Source organism: Dendrobates tinctorius, unplaced genomic scaffold, assembly GCF_039654945.1.
Source record: "Dendrobates tinctorius isolate UK_male_01 unplaced genomic scaffold, ASM3965494v1 ptg000003l, whole genome shotgun sequence".
Taxonomy (NCBI): domain Eukaryota; kingdom Metazoa; phylum Chordata; class Amphibia; order Anura; family Dendrobatidae; genus Dendrobates; species Dendrobates tinctorius.
In genome coordinates, this window is record NW_027361671.1 from 102,039,442 (window position 1) to 102,054,365 (window position 14,924).

The 14,924-nt window shown below is 44.3% G+C and overlaps 1 protein-coding gene across 1 annotated transcript in view; it reads left to right on the top strand.

The window, feature by feature from the left end:
- LOC141079180 (aldehyde dehydrogenase, mitochondrial-like) overlaps positions 1-14,924 on the top strand; it is an 83,768-nt gene that overhangs the window by 29,952 nt on the left and 38,892 nt on the right. The window contains exon 8 of the mRNA XM_073565290.1: positions 3,169-3,271. Within this exon, the coding sequence (XP_073421391.1) occupies positions 3,169-3,271 (103 nt within the window). The remainder of the gene's footprint in view (positions 1-3,168; positions 3,272-14,924) is intronic.

Sequence of the window (14,924 nt, forward strand, 5' to 3'; positions counted from 1 at the left end):
AGATTTATGCCACAGTCCTGTCATAACTTTGTTTATGCGCAAACTGTGACTTGCACATTATTTATTATGCGATTCAGACAATTTATCTGACTTGCTTGACAAATAATATATGGCTCCATGAGAAAGCGGAAGCGGTCTGTGATGCAACACCTTCTGCTGAAATTTTGGCATAAATATCTGACGCAAATACAGCCAACTAATCTCAAATGCTCCAGTTTTGAAACTTCATACATTTTGTGCAATTTTAAGATGGTCCAATTGAATATGCAGAGTCTAAAAATTACACTGATTAACCGCCTCACGACATTTGACATATATGTACTTCCAAAGTTGCATCCCTGATGTTGATGTAGTCTCACATGCCAAGCTTGCATCTTTCCCGGCAAATGATGGCTGATTTAATCATCCATCTGTGCCTTTAACAATCGCGGGTGGAGCAGACAGTGGCAGTTAACACGTGGTAGGGAGTGTGTTATTCCACGAGACTGTAATGTGATCGTGGGTTACTGATGTGTTACCATGACAACCAAGGGTCATGTCATGACGTACTTGTCGCCATGATTCTCATGGCTTTTACAGGAGAATTGTCAGTGTTTGGCTGGCTTTTATAGGAGATCGTGATGTTCACTATACATAGCAGTGCTACCTGCAGTGTACCTACCCCAAAATGATATCTGTAAGAACATCAGCTCAGGGCACAAAAAATAAGCCCTCACACAGCCCCATATGCCAAAGCCTGGACTTTTTTATTATTTATTTATTTTACTCATTTATATAGCGCCTTTAATTCCACAGCGCTTTACGTACATTCGGCACTGTCCCCAATGGGGCTCACAATGTAAATTCCCTATCCGTATGTCTTTGGAATGTGGGAGGAAACCGGAGTACCTGGAGGAAACCCACACAAATACGGGGAGAACATTCAAACTCCTTGCAGATGTTGTCCTTGGTGGGATTTAAACCCAGGACCCCAGCGCTGCAAGGCTGCAGTGCTAACAACTGAGCCACCGTGCCGCCGATCAGCCTCTTGCTGTCAGCTTTCTCTCTGCTGGTTAATAAAATGTCAGGGGAAGGGATCCCACGCCATTTTCTCAGAACATAATTTGAATTACCAGCTTTTCAAAGGACATGGTTGTGTTTTAAAAAAAAAAAAAAAAAAAATTGCAGATGAGCTGTAACTCCTAGATTAATATTGGTCCGAGTGCAATCCGATAGAAAAAATATCAGATTTGCACTCGTCTGTTTTCCTCACAGATGAGTATGAGCCCTTAAGACAATGGTAATGAGAAAGAGAAAAGGTAGTGGAAGATGGAGAAGTGCTTCACTAGCTGCTTTTTATAAGCCGTACATTGCCCATTCCTGTTACACCTATACATAATACCAACCAATCAAGTTGCTGTCTTTAGATCTCCAGGAACATAATCATTGCTACTGATATTGCTAGAGCTCTGAAGATGGCGCTCTAGGGTTAGAGATGCAAGGGTCATGTACAAAGGTACAGACAGTGGTCATCATCTGAGGTCGTTATCTTCCTGTGAATTCTGTCCTTACACTTAGGAAAGGTATTCCTAACAAAGGCCCGAGGCCAGCTGCCAAGCACAGGTGTGCAATACAGAAGCATTAAGATTGACACCTAGTATCACCAGAACAATAGATACATCTAAACCGCCACTGGGATTGTTTATTATATGGTTAATGATGACTAACAAGTAAATCCTGTTGAAGTTCAGCATTGCTCATGTCATGCCCCTATTGCTTATATATGACTACAATCCGTATGTTGTCAATCTTTGATGTTTTAGCCTTCTTGACTACATGTAGAGGAAGCCATAGTTCACTGATCAAATTGTGTCCAATGCTTGATTTTACAAATATTGCCCACGTTGGCTTCCAGAAGTATGCATGTGTTGGCCATTTATTTAATTGTATAGGAAAGCAATGCAGACCTGCTTTTTTCCTGTACAGAAATCGTTGTGATACAAGTTTGTTTTTTTTTTTTTTAATTTTGCAATGGCTTTCTATAGTGGACAGATGTTAAGGCAATTTCGGGCATATAACTCAAGTCCATATGTACACAGCAGTGCTCACCAATCGGAGGCGGCGTAGCCAGGGCCCCAGGCAGTTTGAGGCGAGGGGATCCCCCCCCCCCAGTACCGCATATATCACGTGGCCTGATTCCCTTTGTAGATCATGTGGTGGGTCATCCGTACACGGAAAACGACAGATAGCGACACAATTTTTTTTCTTATGTACAGCACTATTCATAAAATAGCGCTATACAAACTGGAGCAGGGGTGGGAGATTAATTTTCCCAAGGGGCTACATCACAGACCGTGACTGTTCAGGAGGCCAAACCAATAGGTTGAAATGAATGTGGTTCAATATTTATAGAAAAAAAAATAATTGTATAGCTTAATATTGAACAGAATTAAGTATGCTGACATCCCCCTATATACAGTATAAGCCCCCCCATAGCTCCCTACATACAACATGAGCCTCCACACATACAATATGAGCTCCCATTAGTAGATTGCATCACAGACCTTTAGTTTCGGTCATAGGGTTTTTAATGATTAACGAACCTGTTCGAAATTTCACTGCATTGTGATTGATTGCTGTGACTGGCCTGACATCACGGCACCAACTTCTGAAATCCCACCCATCAGCTCCCCAGACATGCGCACTGTGTACGTCCCCAGCTTCTTTTCACATGTGCGCATGCTTCGGAGCCGCTGTGAGTCAGTGGCCACATGATAGCTTGTGAGCGAGCATGCTATGCCCGCCACGGTCTTCCTGCTCGTTGCTGCAGAGCATGCGCACTTGTGAAAAGAAGCTGGGGTTGTTCCCTTTAATGTCTGTTTCAGAAGATTCACCAGTAAGGATCCTGACCTATTATGCAACACCATGCACCAAGAATACGTCAATGTTTTAGTGGAACTTTTCGGCACAAAGTAAGTCAAGTAATGGGTGGATAAACATAGATTAGAAAATCTAAAGGTGCAAACTTGTCATCTCGCATTCTCAACTGTGACACATTTAGCGCATTTTAAAACTGTCTTGTATATCATTGATATTTTCAGTAAATCTGTCCCCTTATGCCAGCAGTTCTTTCTCAACTGGTCTCTTAGCAAATATGGTAAATGAACTGCCTATATTTGTCTCCGGTAGGTGGGTCGTCTAATCCAGCAGGCAGCTGGAAAATCGAACCTGAAGAAGGTAACACTCGAGCTTGGTGGAAAGAGCCCTAACATCATACTGTCGGATGCTGATAGTAAGTATCTAACTCCTGATTTTGTTAATTTTGTTGATGGCTCCCTGAATTATTCAACTAAAATAATTTATGCGAAACAGAAGAAGATTGTCGAGCGTACTCATTTGATTATTGTGTCATAAACTTTCTCCACACTTTAACTGAAGTGACCTGTTTTGAAATGTGCTCAAGACTTCTCTATGCCAAGACTTCTGAGCCGATGTACGTTCTTCTTTTTTTTTTTTTTTTCATTCTATTAACGCATCGCTTCAGCGTGCATTTTTTTAAAAAAAATTTTCGTGAGTGGTGCTTTTTATTATAAGGTCCCTGCCCCTGGTCTTATACTCTCCCTCTGGCATCTTCACCTTTTTTTGCTGCCACTCCAGTTCCGCGGTGCCTTCTTGTGACCGCATATTTTGACTGGCCGGAAGTCAGAGGTATAGTGCCACGGTATGGCCGACTACGGGTCCTTAACTATATAGTGTCACATAACTGGCACGACGTCCCTCGGCGTCCCGGACGATGGTTCTTCTGCAAGGCAGCCGCTGGGCCCAGCCGCTGAAGATCTTTCGTAGTCTTGGAGCGTTCCAACGCTCCGGTGAAGCAGGGGCACAACAGGCCCTGGAGGAGTCCTTGGACAGATGGGCCGCAGCCCCCGGATAGGGGAAAGCAGCGGCGATGCGGGGTGGCGGCTGGCAGGCCACCTGCGCAGCCAGCGACTGCAACGGAGGACTCGCGGCGAGCAACAGCCCGGCCCTTGCTGCGGACTGGAGCTGGACAGTGGTGGCTGCCGACTGCACAGAACTAGCCGCGGCCACGGGTAGAAGCGGGGCGGCTGCGGGCGGTGTGAGACAGACAGCAGCCTCGGGCTGAAGTGAGGCGGCAACGGCCGCGAGTGACCGCGGGCAGGCCGCAGCCACGGACTGGAGGAAGGCGGCCGCTGGTCGACGCGGGGCAGCGGTGCTCGGATGGTTGTCTCGGCACCGTCCCACTGATGTCCAGGGGGAGTATCTCTCCTGTCTCTGGCCTCCTTCCTGGCTCCGGTAAGTCGCTCTGGCTCTCAGTCGCTCCCACGGTCTCCTGCTCCATCTGTCTCGTTCTGCTGACTCACTGTGACTCGCGTTCCCCGCCCTTTTATATTGGCTACTCCCCCAGCCCACCTGTCAGTCTCCACGGTCCGTCCCTGAACTCTGTACCCCGGAGACAGTTTCCCCCGGAACCCAGGTGACGGCCCCCTTGGTTCTGACCCGGACACTCGGCGGGGACCCTCTCTCCCACACTCTCTCAGTACAGTGCAGTCAGAAAAATAAGAAACCAAACACTTTAATGCATTTTGGGTGTTACATTTTGTTTTTAATTTGTGTTGCACAATTTCCAGCATTGCAAATTCTCACTTGCTCATAGTTCAGTCGCTGAGACCCCCACCAAATCCTGGAACAGGGCTCTGAATCTCTTTGTAGGAAAGGACCGGTGGTCACGCTTGCATGCCTCCGCTTCATACAACGTCTATAGGACTGCCAGCGATCACTTGCTAACTGAGGAAGCTGTTGCCTATCCAGTAGATGGGTGAAAAAATTAGTGTTGAGAATAATTCTTTGATTTTATACAGTTAAAACTTTTTCATTTTGGAAAACAACTGTAACATTCTATCATTCTTTATGGCAATGTCCAATATTATCAAGATCTCGGCTTGTTGACTAAATGCATCAGTGTAGGTTGTGTATGGAATTAGAGATGTGCGGTGGTTCTACAATTAAGGACTGGTTTAGGCAAACGTATTAAGTCAGTATGCAAAACTGATCACACAAGGACCAATTCATGTCCGTGGGTAGTTCACGTAAACCTTTTTGCACACAGTCTGATGGTATGCGTAGACAATATCATTGCCTGCACCACTTTTTTTTTTTTTTAAACCTTTTTTTATTAAGAAAAATACCTCAAAATAGATTCCTAAAATGGTAGAGTTGGAAGGGACCTCCTGGGCCATTTGGTCCAACCCCCTGCTCAAAGCAGGATTCAATAAATCATCCCAGACAGATGTCTGTCCAGCTTGTGTTTGAAGACTTCCATTGAAGGAGAACTCGCCACCTCTCGTGGCAGCTTGTTCCACTCATTGATCACCCTAACTGTCAAGAAGTTTTTTCTAATATCTAATGTGTCTCCTCCCATTCAGTTTCATCCCATTGCTTCTAGTATTTCCTTGTGCAAATGAGAATAAAGATGATCCTTCTACAATGTGACAGCCCTGGAGATATTTGTAGACAGCTATTAAGTCTCCTCTCAGTCTTCTCTTTTGCAAGCTAATATTCCCAAATCCTGTAACCGTTCCTCATAGGGACATGGTTTGCAGACCGGTCACCATTCTGGTCGCTCTTCTCTGAACGCTCCAGTTTGTTGATGGTTTTTTGGTCGCTCTTCTCTGAACGCTCCAGTTTGTTGATGTTTTTTTTCTTTTTTAAATGTGGTGCCCAAAACTGAACACAGTATTCCAGATGAGGTCTGACCAAAGAGGAGTAGAGGGCAATAATGACTTCACATGATTTAAACTGTATGCCTCTGTTTATACATCCCAGAATTGTATTTGCCTTTTTTGCTGCTGAATCACACTGTTGGCTCATGTTCAGTCTGTGATTTATTAGTATACCCAAGTCTTTTTCACATGTGCTGTTGCTTAGCCCTATTCCTCCGATCCTGTATATGCTTATTTCATTTTTATTGCCCAGATGTAGTACTTTGCATTTTTCCCTGTTAAAAAACATTGTTGCTGCCCACTGCTCCAGTTTATTGATATCTTTTTGAATCCTGTATCTCTCTTCTCTAGTATTAGCTGTCCCTCCTAGCTTTGTGTCAAAATAAGAGTATACATTAACAGGATATGAATCAGATTGCTATCAAGGTCAACTGATATCAATACAGGATACTATTAGAAATATTACATAATATTCTGAACAGTATATTTTGGCTGTAGCATATTACAGTATTTCAATGTTTAATTATATATTTTAAACAAACCAACAAAAAACAAGCAATTAGGCTGGTTTCAGACTTGTGTCGAGGAGGGCTGCGGATGGCAGCTTACTTCCTCCTTTCTTCCTCTGTGAAGCTCCACTCATGCTCAGCCTACTTCCGCATGCGTCCAGCATTTCCCTGCGTACCTATCTTTAACATTGTGTACGCAGGGACATGTGTTTGTATGCGGATGCGTCTGTATGCGGCGATTTGACATGTGAGGCGACCGCACGGAAACGCAAATGTTAATGAGGGAACCAATTATCGCCATTTGTCTTCCATAGGAAGCTGAGTAGATGCAATTTGTGATTTTAAGCAGAAAGGTATATAATATGGTAATTACACCCGTAGGGCCTTGAGTGATTAGTACACCTATTAGTGGGTATCTCGATATCCACATTTTAGGATGTGGGAACTGGTGCGTAATAGCATGTCTCATTTGCATATATCCATAAAAATCTGAGGAACACAATATTTTGTATGTATTTCATCAAATGATAACAGTACCTTATTTTCAAATACATTGTCTAGTGTTGTTGTTCCGTATTGCTGAGGTCAGGGTTATAATCCATAACTGAGTCTTGCCCATTTGGTCAGTGAATTTCAAAATTTTCCTTCCAGATATGTATTGCAAGATTATGCACAAATGGCAGTCCCTGTGGTGGTTTATAGGATCCCTCCAATATTGCCCATATTGAAATCCCATTCAAAATTTGCAAAATATGTGCCTTCGCATTAGATGGTTTATCATCCCTCTAGGATCCCTATCGTCTCTAGGCTCCAGTCACTAGGCATTAAGGACACTGCTCTCTCCTGGTTCTCTTCCTATCTCTCTGACCGCTCCTTCAGTGTTTTGTTCTCTGGCTCCACGTAATCTCTTCTTCCTCTCGCTGTTGGGGTACCTCAGGGCTCAGTCCTTGGTCCCCTTCTCTTCTTTCTCTACACGGCCCCAATTGGACAGACCATCAGCAGATTTGGCTTTCAGTACCATCTTTATGCTGATGACACACAACTAACTATACACGTCATCCCCCGACCTTACCCCTGCTGTACTACAGAATGCCAGTGACTGTCTGTCCGCAGTCTCCAACATCATGTCCACTCTCTATCTGAAACTTAACCTCTCAAAAACTGAACTTCTTCTGCTCCCGCCGTCTACTAACCTCCCTAAATCTGACATTTCCCTCTCTGGGTGGCACCATAATAACTCCCCGGCAGCAGGCGCGCTGTCTGGGTGTTATGTTTGACACCAATCTCTCCTTCACATCCCATATACAATCTCTTGCCTGCTCTTGCCGCTTATACCTAAATAACATCTCTACAGTCATGGCCAAAAGTTTAGAGAATGACACAAATATTAATTTTACAAAGTCTACTGCTTCATTTTTTTCTAATGGCAATTTGCATATACTCCAGAATGTTATAAAGAGTGATCAGCTTAACAGCAATTACTTGCAAAGTCAATATTTGCCTAGAAAATGAACTTTATCCCCCAAAACACATTTCAACATCATTGCAGCCCTGCCTTAAAAGGACCAGCTAACATCGTTTCAGTGATTGATCTCCAGCCCTGTCCTCATCAACACCCACACCTGTGTTAATGGAGCAAACTGTCATGATTAAGTAAGAATGACAACACTGGACACTTTAAAAGGAGGCTGGTGCTTGGCATAATTGTTTCTCTTCTGTTAACCATGGTTATCTCTAAAGAAACACATGCAGTCATCATTACACTGCACAAAAATGGCCTAACAGGGAAGAGTATCACAGCTAGAAAGATTGCACCTCAGTCAACAATCTATCGCATCATCAAGAACTTCAAGGAGAGAGGTTCCCTTGTTGCCAAAAAGGCTCCAGGGCGCCCAAGAAAGACCAGCAAGCGCCAGGACCGTCTCTTAAGTGTTTCAGCTGCGGGATCGGGCTACCAGCAGTGCAGAGCTTGCTCAGGAATGGCAGCAGGCAGGTGTGAGTGCATCTGCACGCACTGTGAGGCGGAGACTCTTGGAGCAAGGCCTGGTCTCAAGGAGGGCAGCAAAGAAGCCACTTCTCTCCAGAAAAAACATCATGGACAGACTGATATTCTGCAAGTGGTACAGGGAGTGGACTGCTGAGGACTGGGGTAAAGTCATTTTCTCTGATGAATCCCCTTTTCGATTGTTTGGGACATCTGGAAAACGGCTTATTCGGAGAAGACCAGGTGAGCGCTACCACCAGTCTTGTCTCATGCCAACTGTCAAGCATCCTGAAACCATTCATGTGTGGGGTTGCTTCTCAGCCAAGGGAATGGGCTCTCTCTCAGTCTTGCCTAAAAACACAGCCATGAATAAAGAATGGTACCAGAATGTCCTCCAAGAGCAACTTCTCCCAACCGTCCAAGAGCAGTTTGGCGATCAACAATGCCTTTTTCAACATGATGGAGCACCTTGCCATAAAGCAAAGGTGATAACTAAATGGCTCAGGGAACAAAACATAGAGATTTTGGGACCATGGCCTGGAAACTCCCCAGATCTTAATCCCATTGAGAACTTGTGGTCAATCATCAAGAGACGGGTGGACAAACAAAAACCTTCAAATTCAGACAAAATAAAAGCATTGATTTTGCAAGAATGGACTGCTATCAGTCAGGATTTGATCCAGAAGTTGATTGAGAGCATGCCAGGGAGAATTGCTGAGGTCCTGAAGAAGGGTCAACACTGCAAATATTGACTTGCTGCATTAACTCATTCTAACTGTCAATATAACCTTTTGTTACTCATAATATGATTGCAATTATATTTCTGTATGTGATAAAAACATCTGACAAACACATAAAAACCAGAGGGCAGCAGATCATGTGAAAATATAATATTTGTGTCATTCTCAAAACTTTTGGCCATGACTGTAGAATCCGCCCTTTTCTCACCATGGAAACAACAAAAACCTTCACTGTCGCATTGATCCACTCCCGCCTGGACTACTGCAATACTCTATTAATTGGCCTCCCCGTTACTCGACTTTCCGCTCTCCAGTCCAAACTTAATGCAGCGGCCAGGGTTATCCATCTGGCTAATCGGTACTCGGATGCGTCCGCTCTTCGCCAATCGTTACACTGGCTGCCCATTCATTATAGGATCCAATTCAAAGTACTTGTTCTCACCCACAAAACTCTCCACAGGGCGGCACCCCCCTATATCTCCTCCCTCATTTCTGTCTGTCGGCCTAACCGACCGCTGCGCTCTGCAAACCACTTTCAACTAACCTCTGCGCTAATCTGCACCTCCCACTCCCGACTCCAAGATTTCTGCTGTGCTGCGCCAATCCTCTGGAATGCTCTACCCCAAGAAATTAGGACCATCCACAATTTACACAGCTTTAGGCGCTCCCTCAAAACGCATTTGTTCAGAGCGGCCTATCACGTTCACTAATCAGTCATTTTATGTGTAAGTGTGTGTGTAGCCCATTCACTATCTCAATCTATCCTTCACTCCCTCAAGATGGCTGGACCATCTATGTAAATGCATCATTGTAAATACACACCTGTACCTTGAGGTGGGGGAGATGCATTGTAGATTGTAAGCTCTCACGAGCAGGGTCGTCTTATTTCGTCTTATTTTGCTTTAATTATTGTATTGTTAACGTTGTTACTTATGACTTGTGTTTTGAAACTGTTTAAACTGTAAAGCGCTGCGGAATATGTTGGCGCTATATAAATAAAGATTTATTATTTATTATTATTATTATTATTATTATTATTATTATTATTATTATCCCACAACCAACTTTTTAATTAACACCATTTACCAGCTAGATAATATAAAAATAAGTCAGATACTGCATGTCTGCCCTGGCTCTTGGGTCTCTGTAAGGTTTTAGAACTAATTTTGATGAACCTCATATGAAGGACCATCATACCATGCATTCTCTTATAGAATACCTTGGGGATCTTAATTGAGGAGTGCTCCGATGTATATAGAGACACTTTGGGAAAATAATACATTTAAGAAGATTAATTCTTCCTGCTGCAGAAAGAGGAAGCTGGGACCATTTCTCAAACTTTTTTTTAATTATCTCAGTGAGAGACTATACGTTGTTATTCAAATCATTAATTGGGTTTTTATTATACCAAAATATTTACATTTGTTTGCAGTGCCCACATCTTACTGCTGTCTCTCTCCCTGCAGAGACATAAGCGTGCTCACCGCCAAGGCTCCCATCCTGCTCCTTCCGTGTCTGCTGCTTGTGGTGTATATACTCCTAGAAAGTCTCCTGGCACTGTGCTTAGCGTGCGCTTTACACACTTCCTCTTTCTTTAAAGGGGGTGCGCACGTTCCTCTAAAGTGTCCCCAGCCAATAGCTGGAGGTCACTTACTATTTAAACCTCCTCCTCAAACATGGAGGTACCTTTTCAACGTTGTGAGTTTGTTCTTAACACTCCTGTCAGTTCTCAGGTCCCTGTACTAGCATCTCAGCCAGCTGCCCCCGCCAGTGCTCACTTCAATGGCAGCCGAGCCTGCTGCACCTGCCAGTGCTCACTTCTTCATCAAAATGTCCTGTCTGCACCTGCAGTTCTTGTCATCTTGTCTGCATCTGTTGAAAATTTCCCCGGGCCATCCCAGCTATCCATTCCTAGGGGTCAGCCACCATCTACCCCAAGGTCAGTCCTGGAGTAGTACCTGGATCACCTCCCATGTCTCTCCACAGACTGTGATGGTGTTAGCTGCTTATGTGTCCATGGTTGGATTGGGTGTGGCTCCTAGTCATGCCACTCCAGGTCTTCCTTGCTCTTTGCACAGTGGTTCCACCACCCAGCCCGTTACATTGTTGACTACTTGGCAACAAAAATCCCAAAAATGTATGGCGATATGAAGACAGGGGACAACCCTGCTCCACCACCATATGCACAAGCTCAGAAACTAGAATAGATACCAGGAGAAGCAAAGGAGCACGCAGTCATTTTAATATAAAAAAAATCAAAATCTTTTTATTAAATACCAATAGTACAAAAACACATACAAAAGAAGTGCTCATGAATAAGTGTGGGCAACAGATCCCATGATAAACACCCCTTAACCTCCCCTGGATCGAAAAACCGGCAAGTGGCACAAATAAAAATATAACACACATCCTGTCTCATATTAAAGTACCATATTCGCATCCGCGGGCCAAATCCCTATAAGCCAATGGCCAAGTAAGATACAATTACTACCTGCTATAAGGACACAGTACAAGTGTACCATAAAGAAAATGCCCCCAAGGATGCAGAGAAATCAAGAACGGCAACTTACCAGGGAGGGGAAGGAGAGCCCAGCATTGGAACCCCCGCTGCACGTTTCGCGACGTCCCCCGCCGCTTTATCAAGGAGGAGATAGTTGTGAATATCCCAGTAGGGCCTTGAAATAGCCCTTGAACCCAGTCACATGACCGGTGTCCACCAATCGTATTGGCGCTTGCGGCGCATGCGCCATGGCGTCTGCAGGTCCTGCACTGTAGTCTGGCGTCAAGCACAGTGTGCACGCGCCGAGTAAGGGCGAAGCACACTGTGCATACAGACGCCGGCCACAGCGCGGAGCCGCAGACAGCATGGCAATGCGCGCGGCCATGAAGAAATGGTGGATCATAAGAGCATCTACACATAACCCAGAGTCAGGGAACTATGCAGAGGCCAAAGCCACATATAATTAACCCTAAGTCGACATGTAAGACCATGCATGAATAGGGATATAGGCCGCCTAAATAAGCATGATACAATGAATATGCATTAAAGCAATAGATGTAATACAGATCGCCTCAGTAAACATATAACAGTACGATGAGTATATATTAAAATAATACATCGGATAAACAGATGATTAACTCCATAAAACATCCTAATTCAAATGTGCCCTAATACAGCAGCCTGTATCCCCACATATAAATAAAGCATAGATATATTAACAATTGGCCAGATATATGGTGGGTTTCACGGAGATGCTTGATTGTAGCAGTTGGTATATCAGATCCACAGTACAAGACTAGTTCAAAGCCAGATAAGGACTCACTGGGTAATAACTGAAGAAATAGGAAAAGAATAAAACAGTAAATAAAACATAAAAACAAAAGAAAATTAAAAACATCCGCTGCTGAGCAGCATGGGAAATGTGAGGTCATGCGGATACAATAAAAAGGAAAGAACAAGGGAATATCAATAGTACTGTATATCCCTTCATGTCGATTCCAAACATGAAGGGAAACAAGGAAAATGTTATAATAAACCAGGAGGAGGATTTTTGATGTCATTTTGCATAGGGGGCTATAGGAATGGGGTGAAGCTTAGAAACTCATTAAGGCCTCTAGGGCTCATGGTGTCCAACTGGACAATCCATTTAACCTACATCTGCCCAAGGATTTTTTTTGTAGTCGCCACCCCTTATACCCATATGCAACGCATCAATCCCCCTAATTTGTAACAATCCCGCATTGCAATTGTGATGTGCCCGGAAATGTCGGGGGATGGTTTTATAATATATAACATTTGACGTGCCACGTGATATCCGTTGTTGGATCTTAAATTCCCTCATACCATCCGAGGAGCTGAAGGTGGAGCAGCGCAGGACATTGGCGCAAGCCAGGCAGTGTCCACAATAAAAAGATCCACTGATCGGACCATTGGACCCAAAGAAATTTTTAGGAGTAGGCATATAGTGGCTCCGTACCAAGAGATTGCTCAAATTCTTTGAGCGGCGTGGCGTCATGGATGGGGAATGCCCCAGGGTGGTCCTCAGGGATGAATCTGTCTCCCAAAACAGACCAGTGCTTTTGTAAGATGGCGCGCATATTGCACCATTCATGATTATATGTAGAGATGAACCGTATAGGTCCATCTCTATTCTGTACACCACCCTTTTTGTTAGATTGTAGAAGGCCACTGCGCAGGGTATATCTTGCCCTATTATAGCCCATCTTCACACACCTGCGGCTGTACCCCCTCTTTAGAAGATGATCACTCAGGTCGTGGGCTTGTCTTTCGAATCGATCATCGGTGGAGCAGATGCGCCGCATGAGGAGAAACTGTCCGACTGGGATGGCCCTCACCGTGGCTGGGTCATGGGCCGATGAGGCATGCAACAAGGAATTTACGGAGGTGGGTTTCCTGAATACGTCCGTCTGGATAAGGCGGTGCGTGTCGACCTCCAGGCGGACGTCCAAGAAATCCACACTCCTGTCGTCATACCTGTATGTCAGACGAATGTTGCAATTGTTATCATTCAAAGACCTCATGAAACCATCGAGCTGGCCGACAGTACCATCCCACAGAAATAAAATGTCATCTATGAAGCGGTACCAGCACAGCACATGGGAAGCGTCCTGCGGGCCCCCGTCACCAAATAAACCCCTCTCCCAGGAGCCCAGGAAGAGGTTGGCATACGAAGGCGCACAGGCCGCCCCCATTGCTGTGCCCCGCTTCTGTAGATAAAACTGATCCTTAAATACAAAGAAATTGTGGGTCAAGATAAAGTCGACCAGCTCACATAGAGGGCCATCCAGGCCGGAGGCCCCCAAAAACAGGCGAACAGCATCTACTCCCACCGAAGCAAAAAAAAATCTGCACTTCTCACCGCAACCCCCCTAAAAAAATGCCTGTCCAGAAACTGTTTACCCTTTAGTTGCCTTTGGATCCTGCTGTCATTGTCCATAACACATACTATTTTAGGCACATTGAAAAAAGTGAAATTCCTGTACATGTGTAATGTGTATAAATCTTTCATACTATCATACAGTATAAACATTATATATGTTAAGGGGGGAGAGGTAGCTGGACAAAATGTATGTGAAGACTAAATGATAGCAATCACTGCTGATCGACTGTATCTAAAAGAAATTACACTATGTTCAAAATTATTATGCAAATTGTTTTTAAGTGTCATAGCATTTTTTTGTTTTTTTTTTTAATGAAACCCATTAATGGTATTGTGTCTCAGGGTTCTTTGGATCATTGAAATCAATCTCAAGATACCTGTGATAATTAGTTTGCCATGTGAGCCCAATAAAAGGAAAACTGGATGTTCCACACTATTAAGCAGGCAACAGTTTTCAAGTAACATGGGAAAGAAAAAGGATCTCTCTGCTGCCGAAAAGCATCAAATGGTGCAATGCCTCGGTCAAGGGATGAAAACATTTAGATATTTCCCAAAAACTTAAGCGTTATCACCGTACTGTTAAGAGATTTGTGGCTGATTCTGAGCACAGATGTCTTCGTGCTGATAAAGGCAGAATGAAGAAGGTTTCTGCCAGGCAAGTTCATCGGATTAAGAGAGCCAGCTGCTAAAAAGCCATTACAAACCAGCAAACAGATATTTGAAGCTGCTGGTGCCTTTGGAGTCTCTCAAACCTCAAGGAGTAGGATCCTTCAAAGGTTTGCTGTGGTGCATAAACCTACTATTCGGCCACCCCTAAATAGTGTTCACAAGCAGAAACGGTTGCAGTGGGCCCAGACATACTTGAAGACTAATTTTCAAACAGTCTTGTTTACTGATGAGGGTCGAGCAACCCTGGATGGAGTAGTGGATGGTTGGTGGATGGCCACCATATCACAACAAGGCTGCGACGTCAGCAAGGAGGTGGAGGAGTCATGTTTTAGGCCAGAATCATGGGGAAACAGCTGGTAGGGCCCATTAAGGTTCCTGAAGGTGTGAAAATGACCTCTGCA